This window comes from Mycteria americana, chromosome 17 (genome assembly GCF_035582795.1).
Source record: "Mycteria americana isolate JAX WOST 10 ecotype Jacksonville Zoo and Gardens chromosome 17, USCA_MyAme_1.0, whole genome shotgun sequence".
Lineage (NCBI taxonomy): Eukaryota > Metazoa > Chordata > Aves > Ciconiiformes > Ciconiidae > Mycteria > Mycteria americana.
The window spans coordinates 11,031,953-11,048,700 of NC_134381.1; the positions used below are offsets into that span (position 1 = coordinate 11,031,953).

A 16,748-nucleotide genomic window follows, 5' to 3' on the forward strand; every position below is an offset into this window, starting at 1 on the left:
CCATCTTCATACACCTCCAGGCAACAATGTAGTCAAAGTTGTGCTTACATCGAAAGTTGCAAGTATGTATTTTTGTAATAACTGCTTTGGACTGATTGCTGACATGGGCAGAAAGAGAAAAAGCTGTCCTTGAATAAAGCAGCAGTAAGTGCTTCTGCCTAGCTTCAAGTGATTAGAAAAATGAGACTTTTAGCCTGGCTTTTTTAATTATATGTCATGGAGATTCTACAGGGCTTTACTGAGATTCTGCAGGTGCAGCGGAAAGTGATTTAATAAATAGCATTTTTTTTAAAAGACTGAGCGTATGTACATTGAAGCTATCTGGGTATGCAGTAAAATGCCATTCATCATAACATAAGAGGACGTGAAGTTTAGCCAGATGGTATTTTCTTTAATGCAGGATGTTGCAACACAAGAAATGCATCTGGAAATAGCCACAATTAGGAAAATTATGTTCAAAAGGAGTGAAAACAGATCAGAACAAACTTTTTATTCACGTTGAGATCAATACCATTGGTCAGGCTTTGAGCAGAACAATGATAATGTTTTTCAGTTTGAGGCACAAATTGAAAATATTTGCCAGTTTTAAACTGTATCCTAATAGATTACCAGACTTCAGAATGCCCCAGATATTAGTATTAAAAGCTACCACACAACTTAGCATCAATAAATTTAGCTTGTAAATTTTGTTTATAAAATGACCTTATTTGTTAGTATTGAAGGAGGCATCCTCATCTGGCTTTTGAAAGTGATGAGCTGTCTGTATACCTGCTGAAGAACTGTTCACTTGTCTTTTTTCTATTACATTGCTTAAAACCAGTAATAAAACTTCCCTGTAGAAACAACAGGTCTTTCACCCACAGGATTTTCCTAAGTATACCATTTCACAAAATCATTTCTGGTAACTATAAGCATTAAAGAGGCTGAATCAGTCCTCAAAATTAGAAAGATTGGGGTAAAAACAAAAATCTTTTAAAAAGGATGAACTTTTCATCAGGCATGTGATTTCTCGGTAATTCAGTACGATTTTGCCTTTTCAACCAACCCTCCAGAACCAGGAGATACACATTACTGAAATAAAAGATGAGATCTTCATCCAGTCTTTTGATTCTGAAAAGTAGGGGGTTAAGAAAAGCTCCTATAGTCACGCTGTAAGAGGTAAGTGAAATTTGCAATCAAGCTGTTTATGAAAACACAGCAGCATTCTAATAGAAAATCTGCATCGGGCTTGAAGCATTAACATTTTCTTTCACTCACATCCACGTAAACACAAAAACCATCCTGGCATGCAAAGAAGCCCACGTCTCTGCTCCTTCCATGTTAAAGATCCTCCAGTATTTAAAGCAAAACCAAACCTTGCATGTCGTGGGCTTATCCTGAGGCATGGGGTAATTTGGATTCAGACAATCTGGACAGGGATACAGATTTTATCTGAAGTTTCCAAGTCAAACCTATTTCTATTTATGACCCACATTTCAATTCATTTATGACTCTGGTTGCTCTGACGGTGGCACAGCACAGAGTAAACACCCAACCTGTTTGCATAAGCTTAGCAATTCATCTGAGAAGCTCAAAGCGGCCAAGAACATATCACTGGTAAACATTCATCACCTATACTGTAAAAGACAGACGGGAGAGTTACAATAGGGAAGTAGCAGTGCAATAGGTGCACCTGGAATAAGAGTTGTTTTCCCCACTTAAAAGCAAAAACTTTTTTTCACGGGTTTGTCTCCCCGTGGCAAAAGAGAGAAATCAAACCTGCACCGCTGTACAGGGAGAAGCTGCAAGATGGAGGGGGCACACACGGTGCTGCTAGAGTTCCCAAAGAGGTGACCAAGTTGGGAAGCTTTTCCTCTTCTGTAACTCGTGGGTCTGATCCTGTTAGTGCAGCAAAGGAGCAGTGGGAACCAGGGTGGCAATAACTCACGCTCTGGACTTTGGGCTTGGAAAGGGAATTGCTCCCCAGTCCTTCTCTTTCCTGGCATAGGCCCTCTTGAGTCCTACCTCTTCCCCTCTCCCCAATACTTGCAGGACTTCATGCTAACAGATTTCTTGACAGGATGTAGGTAGTGACATTTTCCTTCTTCAGATATGGTAGAAGAAGTAAATGTATGCAGAGAAGTGATTCCAGGAATAAAGGCAGATGTCAGATTTGGGAGGCTTCCAAAAATAGGCCCAGGAAGGATTCAAAAGGAAAATGCAGTTAGGAACAGTGTACACATCCCCGCTTCCCCTTTTGGTGATCCCTTGTTTAAATCTATGTATTAGGACTCAGGCATGTTTTGAGAAGTACAGTCAGGCCTGAAATACAGCAAAGAATGCTGAGAAGCAGATGCCCTGGTACTCCACTGAAAATACCATGATACTGTCAGATTATTTACAAGGTATACTGGCCTCAGTGGTGACCCAGCAAGTCAGCCCTGCTGGCAAAACACTTAGCAAATGCCTAAATCCCAAAGGACTTTGACAGTGTAGAAGCGCATTTTCAGGGCAGCAACTGAAATCTGAAGGAATCTGCTTCCACTGCCTCCCTCTGGTTAACTCTGATACTTTCTTCAGCTGGCACCTATTAAATGGAGCACAGATTTTTTCAGTTAAGAAATGGTGACTTACCATCTATTTCCTAAGCTTCTGCAGGTGAAGGAGACCCTAGCTGCACAGAACTGGAAGAGAAACACAGGAGCCATCTGGACAATTTGAGACAAACCTCCCTACTACTGGCTCACAAACTGAAGGTACAGTCAGCAACCCACACAACAAGCCAAGAGCAATTCAAGTTCTGCTATGCCAGGTAAAAAGGTGCTAGCTATCCCTGGATTTGGGTGTGTTTAGGCTATAATCAGTTGGCATCAGCTGGCTGCCTCAGGTTTATAAGCCTGATGTAGCTGTAAAGGAGAGGTGCTAGCCTTCATTTGCTATTTGGAGATCCTAGCCTAGCAGTGGTGGGCAAGAATGCATTGCTCTGCTGCAGCTAAAGCAAGTGTTTGTACTGCTTTCCAAAGGCAGCAGGATGCAATAGGAGTTGGCTGCACAAATACCTGTTCTGCTTTCTTTGGAGTTTGCTGCCCTTTGCCCCCTGGCTCTGAGGAATCATGTGACTTGCTTAAAAATATTATTTATAGAATGTCATTTCCTAATGCAGGTCCATCAGCTCCAGCAGAAACAGCAGCTTACAGTGCTGAGGGAGAAAGCAAAGCTAGAGGTTCAGGAAAGCCAGAGGTTTTTGAGTGACCTGCTTCAGCACAATTCGGAGGTAAGTTATCATTTCAGATCCTGTGTTACTGCTTCTGGATTCAGTAAAATGTTCCTCCAGTCCCCAGTGTTTGGTTTTTTTTTTTTCTCACTTAGCGTCCCTTAATCAAAAGGGGGTTTTAAACTGATAAAAACTGTAGATCAGGGTAACTTTTTGGAAGTGCCCAGGTCTCTCAGGTAATGCAGTCCCTTAGGCTGTCTTTTGGACTGTTGATCTGAAATCACTTAGGTACTGCAGCTTTTGGTGTCTATGGCTGGTTTTGCTGTAAAATCAAGAGAAGGGTTTTTAAGTCCTCAAGAGATAATTACTGTGATAACTTGCTCAGACATGAGAACCTAGGGAGATGCTAATCCTGACCAAAAAGTATATTTAAAAAAAAAATTAGCATGCTGTTTATTTGTGGTTTACCTTCCAGCCTCAGATTCTGAAGTCAGCTAGGAACTGATGGACTTCAGTGTCTATTTGTTAGAATAAGAATTTAGCCCCATATGCATAAACACAAGCTCAGACCTCATGTGCAGTTCCAAGCTCTCATTACATCATTGAGAGTATTTGCTTTGGAGGATACTTCAGCTCAATTAATGTCTCTCAATATGTTTAAACAGCTCAGACAGAAGTGATCTCTGTATGGTTTTTTTTTTTAAAGCCCTTAGGATGAGCACAGTACCCTGACTCCCATGAAAGCAGCTCTAAATACACAACAGTTTGTGAGCTGTTACATTACCTTACTTCCATATGCCCCCACAATTTTTTCACTGTGAATAGTATCCAGCTCATTAGTTAATCCAACTCTTCAGAAATTATTGGCATGTGAAAAGCCTTATCTACAATGAAGGGCTTTCCCAAGAGGATGAGGGAAGAAGGCTTAAAAGTTCTGCCTTTCAAATGGATCATTCAGGTCTACGGACAATTTCTGCATTTGCAGGAGTGGAGTAGGAGCAGTAGCTCCAAAGGGAGTTATTCTTCTGTGCCAAGATTGGACCATGCAGAGCAAATGTGGCGAGGATACCAGTCGGAAGGTGACAATGCAGCTGGCAGGTACAGGACTCCGATACATTGAGGCACTCTGATGTTTTAGCCTGTGGTTTGACTATATGAATGACTTGGGGCTCTAGAGCATTTGCACTGTGTTTGTTTCTAAAATGGATGTTAACTTCCAAGTCATTTAAGAACAGCTTACATGGCCGTTGCATTATCTTTAAGACTATGGTCTAACCACTTCATTCATTCAGATACTTGACAGCAGAGATCTATCTTTGCAATACAGCCTTTCTACTCCGATTTATGCACAGACCATGGTATAAACACCTTTCCAATGTTGTGGGAGACTTTGCATTTTTTTTTTAAAAGGTAGAAGTCTATTTGAAACTTGTGCGAAAATATAATTTTCCTCATTTTGCGTTACCATCATATACCTTGGCATAAATGAGAATATTGTGTGTGCACACTTTTGTGTTCATTTAAAGTGGCATAGATTAAAGACTTGAGAATTGCTTCTAGAGTCTTGTGGATACAATTACCAGAAAGGCACCTTTGCTCAGGTAAAACTTCCAATATTGCATAAAAATGAGCACCATGCTAGTTTGAAGAAGATTCAGCCTCCACAGAGGACTCTGCTATGAAAACTAGGAATTTAAATAGTATCTCTGACTGCAATAAGAAAATATTTCTTGTCTTTCTTACCTTCAGTAATGGAGAGACGCATTCACTGAAACAATCTGCATTGAAGATAGAAAGAGATCACAGTCCAGTGGATCCCAAAATAGTGGGACAAAGAAAACCTGTGGGAGGAAGGGGCTCATATTGCTCAGTGCTTCAAGGAGGTGAACACTAAGTTAAAGGATTTGGTGGTATTGGGCAAATAACCCACTTTCTAGCATGGCATGAGAAACAGCGCAGCATCCAGGGGCTGGAACACATAATCACAAATCTCACTAATTTTCTAACTTATTTTGAAAATTTTGACCTAAATATTCATTATGCATATTTAAACTATAACGATCTCCCTTTGTACTCCTGACCCTTCTACAGAAAATAATCTTGGGAGTTGAGAGTTATTTACCCTATTTATAGGGCCCTTTTTTCTTTTTTTACCTGGTTACCATGATTTCACTTGAAAGTGAGGTTAGCGTTCATAACTTGCTCCTGTAAGCGAACAGCTGTGGGGTGATTCCCCTCAGGCTCCTGCTGAGGGCAGAGGACAGGCCCGGCTGCCAAGTCTTTGCAAAGGCGCCTTGAATTCGGGAATGGATGCTAACTCATGTGCTATGGGAACAGTTTTTGCGGTCTTTTTTTCCTTTCTGTTACAGAGAAATATTTTACTTACGGTGACTTTAAATCTTCTCCTTAGGATCCCTGCCGGCAGAGCATGGGGAGCCACTGCACGACCATCAAACCTTGAATCTGTCACCTGTGGTGACTCTGCCCCACGGGGAGACCCGTGCAGGGGATGACTCTGGAGAAAGCAGCGAGCAGGCCAGCTCCGACAGCCGGGTAACACCAGCTCTCACACTAGAGTGTGGAGTGTTTGTTGTTTTGGGGGATTTCTGTGGCTTTTAGTCCCCATGTCAAACTCGTCACCCGCACGGCACTTCTCCAATAAACACGGCGTTCTGCTCTCTCCCTAGTGGAGTGAAGTCAGCCGGCACTACGGAGGCTCCAGCACCTTCTGCCGTTTCAGCTTGGCCATGGCGGAGCAGTGTCTGAGGGGAGAAGAGCTGCGAGCTCGACACCAGGCTGCCCTCCTCAAGCTCCGCATAAAAGCTCTCCGGGAGAAAGCCAGGGCTGAGCTGGCCTGGCTGGGCCACCAGAAACGGTGAGGGGGAGATGCGTGGGCAGGACGCCACAGGCCTGCCCTGACAGGGACAGCTCCTTCAGCAGGAGGTGGAGGTGCTGCCGCCTGCTCATAGGAAGAAAAACTGTCCCAGCTCAGGGGAAGAGAGCAAGTATAAAATCCTTCTCTTACAGAGTAAGTGCAGGTAAAGCAGAAGGAGAGGAGTCTGCGCAGTTTTGTTCTCTCCGGAGCACAGCTGAGCTCCCTGCTGCAGCCTCCCGCCGGTGTGGCGCGAGCCCCTCCTCAGCGCTGACTGGGGACGGTGCGAGCCCCCTCGTGCGAGGCGTCCCTCAGCACGGGCTGGCCTGGGGCATGGCGAGGGGCGGTCTGGCCCCCCGCTGCGTGGCTCCCTCGCCAGTGGGTGCTGTGTATGAGAGCTCAGGGAAGTCTGGCTGCCTTGAGCTCCAGGTGATACGGGCCCGGCGTGGTGAGATGTCCTCCAAGTCTAAGAGAATGTTCTGCAGAGCCTTCCATACCCTACTGCTGCTTTTACAGCTGCTTTGAGAGGAGCTTTGATCCTGTCCCTGGCCTTGTTTTCTGAAGAGCGTTAAATTCATGGCATTTAACTATCGATAGTGATCCCCATCCTTCTTTGGTCTCCAGCTGTCTGGAAAACCTGCGAGACAGTAAGGGAGCCTCTGCCATGGCTGCAAAGCAGCGCAAAATCCTAACGGAGCTGAAACAGGAGCAGGTAATGCTGCAGCAAGAGGAGCTGGGTTTCATTTTATAAACAGGGGGAGGATATGACCCGGGGAGGTGCCTGGAGCTCTGGAGCGAGTGGGGTTTGCTTTTTAAAAAAAAAAGTTACTGATGTCATTTCACATGCATTATTCTGCTTTGCTTCCTCCATTCAGTGAGGTATTTTTTGTGCTAAAGTCAGCAGTCTGTAAATCTTAGAGAAAAGAAAACCTTTTATTTTTTTTCCTGCTACTCCACTGTTATTGTGGATTTTTCTATTTGTGCCACAACAAACAGGCCACATAATGTACGTTTCCACTGATTTATGCTTCTGATATTGAAATATATTAAATTAATCTGACAGCTAATTTTATAGTCTCAATTCTCCTGCTACTGAGAGGAATGCTGGGCTCATACTTACACTTGGTAATCAGAAAATTTCTGTCCTACTCACTATGTAATACAAGCCTCTCCTTTACTTCAAGGAATTGCTATGCAAACAGAGTGCAAACCACAAGCATCCTGTAGTTTTGAATGACCTGAAGATAATCCATTTCCAAAGGTCTCACCTCTTAGAGACACCCCATCTCCCAGGCAGTGAAATATCCCCTTACCTGTCATTAGTTTTCACAGGTAACCCCCAGGCAGCATTAGTGAAAAATAAAGCTGCAAAAACTTTTTACAAAAAAAGGGACGAAACCTGCATATTGAACTTTCAGGATGTTTTGTGAGTAGTATTGCCTTATGTTAAGAAATACTATACACATTTTTAAGTAGGTCTCTCTTCTCTTTTATCTTGGCTCTCTTGCGCTCCTTTCTTTTTCTGCTTTGCGTAGGCAGAAATCCAGCACCTGCAAAACATCTACAGGGCAGCCCATCAAGAAAGAAAGCTTTTATTAAAGCAGCAAAGAGAAATCCTAATGATGCGGCATTCAACAGCACAACTCCAGGAAAAGCTGCATAACTTGGCTGGGAAGCAAGAGGTTATTAACTCACAGTTGCTAGATGTCTCGGTGGGTTTTTTTGAGTGGATAATAACTGAAGTCAGAGCTCACACTACAGCAACGGAACCCCGGTGACACCTTATGTATAATCATTTCCTTTTAGCTTACAAGGAGCCCAGTAACTGAAGAAGCAATAAAGCTGAAGACAATGAGACTTATTTCTAGCCCAAAGTTATACTCCTCCTCAGCAGAGTCCACAGCCCAGCTAGAAAGGCCTGATCCATCAGGGAATAAAGAGAGTTGTGTCCAGCTAAAGAATAAACAAAGCAAGAAATCTGAGGGGTAAGTAAAAACCCTTTCCACAGCAATAGCTGAAGGTAAGAACCAATCCAGTGGAGAAGATGGAGGCACTTATGTCCTAGATAATTGTGTGACCTTTAAATGGTCCCGAGAGGGACTTCTATAACGATAAGTTTTGAAAACCTCTGTGTTCAAGCAGTTGATGCATCAAGATCACTGCTTATCATTCTGACCAATATTGCCTCACTGTTTACTTGTGTGTCCTCCGTATGTCCAACCTACCATCTCATGTCCAAAACGGTAAGTTCTTCAGGGCAGGGACTGGCTTATTGCAGGGTATGTGAACAGCATCAAGTAAATTAAGGTGTCTGGATCCATAGCTGGAGATCCTTTCCATACCACTTACTAAATTCTTCAGGTAGACTACATTCATCACTTCAATATATCAATAAGAAACATTTTATTTATTTCAGATTTTCCCATTCTTTAAAAAGAAGTACCCTTCTGTGCAGAGGGAAAGTGTTTTAAGTGAAATCTTGAATTTTACCAGAAAGTTGTTTGAGTCAGTATTTACACCAACTGTACTGTTTTTCAGGGACTGTTTCTGATGTTAAAAAAATAAAAAATACTCCTGGTGGTTAAAGGGAGTTACATTATGATCTCAGTACTTCTGTATGTCACAAGTATTAACTCCTTCAATAGAACAAGCTAAATCTGAGCCTTAATCCTCAAATTTAGAGAGTCTGTGTATATGTATATATCTATCTGTGTATATATACATATATATGTAATCACGTAGTACTGTGATTTGGATTTATCATTAGAAGTTGGACACATCTTTCATGCTAAAAAAAGCCATGTTGGTCTCCCACCATAAGCTTATTGCACATGGAAGGGGCTGCACTGGGCAATAAACTATTTACTCCTGTGTGCAGAAGGTGGAGTAGCATTTGTTCCCAAGGCAGCTGTGCTCCCATTAGAATGGCTCCATGCTCTTGCATTCAGTGTCACAATCCTCTGTGCTTTAGGAAAGCCAGTCCTTGCAGGCTTTATATATTTTAAATTCTGCATTTTTGTGCAAGCAGGTAAACATATTTCATTACAATTATCTGCACTATAAAATGTTAAGCAGTGTTATCTAAGTCTGTGGGCCTGGGGCCTGTCATTGCAATGGTAGGAACAAATGTAGCTTTGACATCAGGTCTAGGCAAGTTAATTTACATAGCATTAATAACCAGGATATTTTTTTAATGATGCCACACAACTGCTAATGATAATTCACGTTTTCATGATGGTTTTTAACTACAAACTCAAAACACTTTGCACTATATATTAACTAAACCTCAAAATACCCATATGGAATGAGTAGAAATGTATTGATTTAATTGGTGAAATTAACTCCTCTGTCATCCTCTGGTTCTAAGCCTATGTATCACTTAACCTCTCAGAGCAGGCTTGTGTTTCACTTAGAATTTAACCACAGAAGGCTTTTGTACCACACGGGGCTTAATCTTAGGCTTAAACTGAAGCGTAGAGGTGTCATGTAAAATGCCCCAGTCGGAGGTAATTCGGGAGTTCAGTCAGACTGTTCTGAGACAGCACTGGCCTCCTGTTCCCCAGGCGCTGCATCCCCAGCATCCCCGTTGGCTTCCCACTGAGCTGGCAGAGCTGAGCAGTGCGGATGAGGACCCAGCAGTATCCACACCACTCAGAACAGCAGTTCCAAAGCAGGTTCAGATGAACAAAAATCTAGTTTGTTTCAGGAAAAAAAACCAGCTGCAGTTAAAAGACAAATATGTATCTATATGAATTAAAAAAAACCCTTTTTCATTCAGTGTTAGCCAGACCTTTAGCAGACTGGTGAGTCAGGTTTGCGCATTTACTTAAGTCCCCATGGGGAAAGGCTTTCAAATAAATCCCTTCATGGAACTGATCTATAATTCACAGTGTTATTGATTACAAGTCACAGAAATCTTTAAAAGCTTTCTTGGCTGTGCTTTCACTTCTTATTACTGACAAGCCTGCTCATAGGAGAACAGTGAATATTAGCGTCAGTCTAGAGCAGACAGGGCCTGGTGGAACTCGCCGTGCACCCCACCCAAACTCTGGCTGCTGCGTGATGGTGTATAGATCTCTCCCCTCTGTAAGAGCGCAGCGTGGTAATTATGCTATCTATCCACCAGTGCAGGTATGTTCATGTTTTATATTGATCAGGAAGATAGTTAATAAGCAGGGCTGTCAGGGGATGGAAAGGGTTGGGAAATACTTTTAAAAATGAAAGCAAACGGAAATAATAAATAGATTACCAACGTGCAGAGAAAGCTGCTGGTTTGGGGTTTTATTAATGGGTGTTAAATAATAGAAACAAGGAATACAGAAACTTGTAATTGTTATAAATGGACAAGCTTTTAGCTAAGAATTGGGAATATATCTTCTGAACTGGGATACTTATTTTGAAATCCTTAAACATTAGTGGTGTTGAATACTCTAGAGGCCTGCTTTTTTCACATTAAAAAAATTGAATAGGGATTTAGCTTCTAGACACTGTCATATTGTTAATTTTAATCTATGTTTAACTTTTTAAACTGTTATTGTAGTAAAAAAACAAACAAAAAACCAACAAAAAACCCCCACATGTAGATCACTGTTTTTTCTGAACAGAATAACTTACTCAACTGTGTATTCTAGAACTTGTACCACTAACAGAAAAGTCTGCGAGTATGAATTGTGTTGCCTTGTGCTTTTGCAGTAAGGAGACTGTTTAGAAAGTTCAATCAGTATCTGATGTCCCAAATGTCCATAAAGTTGTGATGCTATATTTAAAGTGGAAAATTTAATGAGATCTGTTGGAATCTGATACAGTATCATTGATTGGAAATGGAGGAGGCATACAGGTTCAGAGTTTGACCCTGGTTTTGCCTTTTCAGTGCTGATGATTTCTTCAGTCTCCTCCCATTCTTGTCTATGAAGATTAGAAACCTGACTATATAAAACACAGTATCAAGTGAGAGGGAGGGGAATGGAGAAATAAATACACCATCCAGAGTGCTTCTGGCTTTCTTAATTTGCTGGTTTATAAACATATATGTGCATGTGAGCACTCTACAGGTACTATCAAGCACTACCAGAAGCGTTTAATTCACACCTTTGACTTCATATAGATTTGTCATTATTAACTTCGGAACACAAAAACAACTCCCCATCATTAATTCCTTGTCTAACTGTTTACAGCTTTTCTACTGAGAACAAGAAAACACTGGTACAGTACCAGAAACAGGCAGAGGAGTCCCTGGGTTTGGAGCAGTCCCTTGGTGTGCAGGGTCCTGATGCGTCTGGAATGGTGGCCAAGAAAGTGTGTGGTACTACCAGTCAAACCACCGGCTCGGCCTTTACGATTAAAGATCACATAAACACAGGTACCCACTAAAGAAGACTTCTGTAGCAAACCGTGTTTGTGACCGCTTAGTCAAACTGAATGACTTAGAGCAAAAGTTGAAGTCTCAGGTGTTCTTTGGAGCAGTTCAAATGATCTTTCAGAAGAGGACTGTCAAGCTAATTAGCCCATGAGAGAGAACTTGTGATGGTGATCTTTTCCTTGGTTACCTCCAGCGTGGGTTTTGGTACCAGGATCTGTTCAGGATTAGCAAGAAGAAGGGGTAACAAAGGTGTATGTTGTTTTGCTGAGGTAGCGGTTATGCACAGATGAAGGAAGAGAGAAAGCGTAGAAATTTCTGAAAGTGGGTTTTACAGTTGCTACCATGGAACTGGATGATACCTAAGGTAATGATTGGGTAAATAAGGGTCCTGTCAGCTTCTGTTGGTGTGACAAGGAGTGTGTAGGGCAAAACTAAGTTACTCAAACTATTGATATTTTTAAATATGCCTTTTTGAGCTAAACAAAAAGCTATTAGTCAAGTTACTCATGGAAAAAAATGCAGCATTGGAAACATAACTTAATGTTGTACCTTTCAGAGCTGAATGCTCAGGATCATGTTTTATTACCTCTGGAATGTGCAAATTCAGCTAGAATGGATGAACCTATATCCACACCCATTACAAGAGAAGACAGAAAGTGTGCGTTTCCGGTAAGGATCCCTTCTGGAATTCCATTTCTGCCTAAAGGAATGGTGCCCCAGGTTATACTTGCCTTAAGATAGGACCAGCACAAGACTCATTTGGCAGTTACGATCATAAAGTAGAAATCAGTCTTGTGTTGATTATGTGTACTTCAGCTAAACTTTGACATGGGCTGGTTTACCACAACTTTCCTGCCCCTTCCATTTTCTGTATGTTGTTAACTAGTGAGAATGTGTTTAAGCCATCCCCTGTGGGTAAGTGCTGTACTGCTCCTGGAGAAACTAAACCTGTGCCTGGAGCAGTAAACTATTATTTGCCCATAGCAGCTGCAGAGACTCTTCTCTTTCCTATTTCCTACACCAGTGACACAGCCCCAGCGTGGGTATATATGCATAGGAGTCCATATGCACTTATATAGCTTAGTGTGAACATACAGATTTAATCTCTGATCTCTTAACTATTCTTTGTGCCAGTCTGCCAACAGCAAAGTCCTTTTCTCTTAACACATTAACTCTGTCTCTTAAATATTTACATTCTAGGAATCTGTGCTGGAGGAAAAGGCATTTACTTCAAACCCAAAGACAGATCCTAAAGACAATGAAGATATTAATCCATGTGATAGCAAGTTCACAGTGAAAGGCTGGGGGATGCTTTCTGCTTTGTGTAACTTATGCCTGGTTCAGGCAGAAAATACTCTTCAAGGAACTGGTAAATCATATTTAATGCTATTATGTCCAATCTGTTTCAACCACTTCAATCAAACTTTAATCCAGACAGAAAGAGAGACAATCTTCTCATTTATTACCTAAGTGTCTTGCTTACTATACCCAATATATAAATTACTGCTAGGCAAGATGGTGGAGATCTCTCAAAGGTTTATTATGAGATATGATTATATTGCTTCCTCAGAACAAAATCATAACTTATTCTGATTGTGTCATTAACAACTTACTCTCTTTTGAGGCATTTTAAAAATAATTTAAGGGTTTTCTTTTTAAAAGAACATAGATCAGTTGAAGATAGACTTCGACACGACATGCTGGAGTTATTTTTGTTTCCAGGTTTTATCCTCAGTTCATATTTCTTGCTCGCAGTAGGACACAAAAAATAAAACTGGCTGTTTATATATGAGCCAGTTATATCATTTATGTAGTTCTGGGTATGCATAATCTGTATTATAAATATTTACATATAGATTTGTGTGATTAAGACTTAGTCACAGTGGTCTTGACGATATAAGTTTGGCATAGGCTGCACCTTTACTAGATTCTCAAGCCTAGCTTTGAGCATGTGGACATCAAATTGCCTGAAATAAATCCTGTCCCTCAGGCAAAGAGAAATTTTTTCCATGGACTTCAGTGGACCACAATCTCACCATTAGTGTTTTGACTTCTTTTTTCTTTTTATATTTGGCAAGGAGTCTTGTGCTATTTCATAACCCAGAGTGTCAGTGCATAGGCACTGCCATAAACTCTAGTAGCAAGCCTTAGATCCTTGTAGTCATGGCTACTTTGTGTGGCTGAGATAAAGAACCCTGTGTTTGCCTTCTGTGCTGAATAATCTGTGTATTTCAGGTGATGCTACATCATCCTTAGAAGATCTAGAGAAAGAGTCTCTGATAGTGGAGAAGGCACACAAGGAGCAGAGAAGTCATGAAACTCTAAGAGAAGAGCAGGACCCCTGCAGTCCATTTCAGGCATGTGGCAAGCTTATAATTTATCTTAACTGGGCTTTTCTCACATAAATTTTTCAACAGAAGAAATCTTCAGTATTGGCTGTCACGGAGATATTGTACTTGGAACTCAGCTTGCAGGCAGAGAAGCTGAAGTTGTATTGAGGTTTTGTACCATATCAAAATATTGCTCTTAAGTCTGGGGGAAGTCCAGCAGCAATTCACTGGTGTTCTTTAGGTTTCCTGTATATTCAGTGGTTCTTGATCACACTCTCTGCAGGCTGGGAAAAGGAAGAAAGATCTTTCTTCTGATGATGAAGATGGGGAAAGAAGATCAATACTGATTTTAAACGAAGCTCCATTAGTGAAAACCCCGTTAAGGAAAGAAAGGTCATCAGACGAACAGAGGTACTGTATCTGTCAAGGCCAAAATCTTCAGTCCTACCTTCTGATTCTCTTACTGATGTGTCAAACCTTGCCTTGCTTGTTTTCTGCCTGTAGTTGTGGTTCTCTTGTGGAAAGAGGACACAGACCTGAATGACATCAGCCTGGGAATTTTTTGTCTTGTACAGCTCAAAAAAAAAAAAAAAAAAAAAAAAAAAAAAAAAACCCCACCCTCTACTCAAAAAAACAAACAACAAAAACCCAACACCTACCCCCCCAAAAAACCCTACAAACAAAAAACCTCTTTTATAAGAGTTTGACATAATACTTGACAGACAATGTTTGATGAATGTGACAAGTTTTATTAGGTAATCTAATTTTTTTGGAGTCAGTTGAAGGGGTGTTGAAATCAGTTTGGGGAGGAAAAAAATTGTCTTCAGAATGCTTTGGGCTAGACAGAAAGCATCTGAAGTAACAGTTAAAAGACTTTGCATTATGCTGTCTGTAGGTATCTAATACACCCAAAGAAATTTTTAACGTTCTACTCAACATTCTTGAATGACAGTGCATACCATACACTTCATAATTTCAGTTTAATCCAACTATAATGTTGTATTTTCAGATTTAGCACAGACTCTGAGAGAGAACTGGAAATTATACATATAGATGAAAAAGCACCTTCTGAAATCCCTTTGTCAGAAGGTAAGAAATATCTTTTCCCAAAAGGGTTTCTGTAGTTATTTAACATACAGTCTGAATAATAGCTCTTCCTGGAGTTTGTCTATAGAGGGTAACAGCCTACTACTTGTTCCAGGTAGTGAAGCTTGTTATTGGGCTAAAATAATAGATATCTTAATGAAAATCCTGCATTCAAACTCTTCTGATCAACTACATTGGATGCTATTGTCTTTGCTTGCTTGCTACATTACTGAGTTCCTCATCTTTATTTGATAAGTCTGATTTTTATTTTTGTACAATGATATTAAGAATAGTCCTAATCTTGACTGTGTATTTAATGCTACTGTCTTCTGGATGCAATTTACAGCTGAGGATTACTGGATTTGAATCTTAAGTTACCTGTCAGCAACCTCTTCTATAAAAAATTTTTTTCTGAAATGCTATTTTTTTTTTTTCTTTTAAATGTTCCAGTTAAAGAAATGGAAGTGCCTGTCCCTTATGAGATCCATCAGGTGGATGGTAGTCAGTGTTTGATGCATTTGAACCATATTTCTCATGAAGCTTCTGATGAAGAACTAAATTTAATAGCATTTTCTGAAGGATTAGCTTCCACTGAATCATCATCCAAGTCAAACAACTTCTCTCTGAGATGTGAAAGTGCCAAATCAGACTCTTCACTCCCAGAATTTCAGAAAGTGTCTGCAGTTTGGATTGATATCTCGGAAAGCTCCATTTCAGACTCTGAATCAGAGGTGAAAAATGGAGAGGACACAGATGTCAGTATCCCAGAAGAGTTTGTCTATGACAATCGGGATGTGTTTCCTCATGTTTCAAAAGAGATGCTAATAGCAATAAGCAACAGAAAGGAAACGTTACCTAGTGCCAAACACAATGAACATGAAGTGCCCAAAGATGATAGCACTGAGATGTCATCACACTCCCAGAAATACTCTGGAGATGTTTCAGGTAATGGCTGCACTGCTCACTTGCTTTCTTTCATTCCACCAAACAAAGCAAATGCCTCCAAAACGAAGTCAGCGTATTCCTCCCAGTCTGATAATCCTGCCAAGGGAATGGATGAGGCACATTTGGATGTCTTGGAAAACTACAGTAGAAACAAACCCTGTTCTCAGGAGATCACAAAACAGGGTAAAGATGCAGTTGCCAGCTCTTCATGCAGTGATGATATTTACTCACCTAAGATGTATGAACAGGAGAAACCTAGTTCTCCAACTAGCAGAGTGAAAAAGGATGGTGGAATTAACAGTCTAGTTGTGGATCAAAATAGAGACCTAATGGGGTTTCTGCTGACAGGTTCTTCGAAACATCTAGATTTGGTTGCTGACCAACTTAAGAATACTGTCTCTCTTCCACCTGACAAAGATATTACAAATAAATTATTAGCATTTCTATCTTCAAGAAATGTATCAGTTTCAGGAGGCGAAGATAATCACGCACAGCTTCTGAATGAGACACTCGCATCCAGCAACCTCAGTAAGATTGTATCTCTGTCCACATCTATGCCGGGAATTTCTGAGGAAGTCCATACAGAAACCAATTCATTTGAGTCTTTGCAAAGAGTGGCCCCAGGAAATAAAAATAATTCAACAACTGAAAGGCAAGCCATAAAGGAAGTGAGGAGGGGACTGTTTTCTTCTGTCTCCTCAAAAAAGCAATTGTTTCAAGCTGAGAACTGCTCTTCCAAAGGTGAAGATGACACAATTTTTATTAGTCATGAGGGTCTCCCTCCAACTGATGCGGATACCTTGTCAGAAATACTGTCTCCTGTTGATGAAATATTGTCCTATGGAAGTGCTGACTTGCTGTCCTCTAATAAAAAGGATTTGTCACTTCCAAGTGAAGATCTTTCTCCTTCTCCTTTAGGTGCAGATGCAAGGAAATTATCCATACTGAAGCTAGGATCATCAT

At 40.9% G+C, this 16,748-nt stretch overlaps 1 protein-coding gene across 1 annotated transcript in view; it reads left to right on the top strand.

Moving 5' to 3' along the window:
• CCDC187 (coiled-coil domain containing 187) overlaps positions 1 to 16,733 on the top strand; it is a 37,308-nt gene extending 20,575 nt beyond the window's left edge. The window contains exons 13-29 of the mRNA XM_075519567.1: positions 2,629 to 2,735; positions 3,143 to 3,253; positions 4,152 to 4,291; positions 4,943 to 5,076; positions 5,604 to 5,746; positions 5,881 to 6,068; positions 6,690 to 6,777; positions 7,601 to 7,777; positions 7,872 to 8,050; positions 11,240 to 11,424; positions 11,981 to 12,093; positions 12,625 to 12,793; positions 13,660 to 13,781; positions 14,038 to 14,165; positions 14,764 to 14,843; positions 15,291 to 16,453; positions 16,704 to 16,733. Coding sequence (XP_075375682.1) covers positions 2,629 to 2,735; positions 3,143 to 3,253; positions 4,152 to 4,291; positions 4,943 to 5,076; positions 5,604 to 5,746; positions 5,881 to 6,068; positions 6,690 to 6,777; positions 7,601 to 7,777; positions 7,872 to 8,050; positions 11,240 to 11,424; positions 11,981 to 12,093; positions 12,625 to 12,793; positions 13,660 to 13,781; positions 14,038 to 14,165; positions 14,764 to 14,843; positions 15,291 to 16,453; positions 16,704 to 16,733 — 3,257 coding nt within the window. The remainder of the gene's footprint in view (positions 1 to 2,628; positions 2,736 to 3,142; positions 3,254 to 4,151; positions 4,292 to 4,942; positions 5,077 to 5,603; positions 5,747 to 5,880; positions 6,069 to 6,689; positions 6,778 to 7,600; positions 7,778 to 7,871; positions 8,051 to 11,239; positions 11,425 to 11,980; positions 12,094 to 12,624; positions 12,794 to 13,659; positions 13,782 to 14,037; positions 14,166 to 14,763; positions 14,844 to 15,290; positions 16,454 to 16,703) is intronic.
• The last annotated feature ends 15 nt before the right edge of the window (positions 16,734 to 16,748 follow it).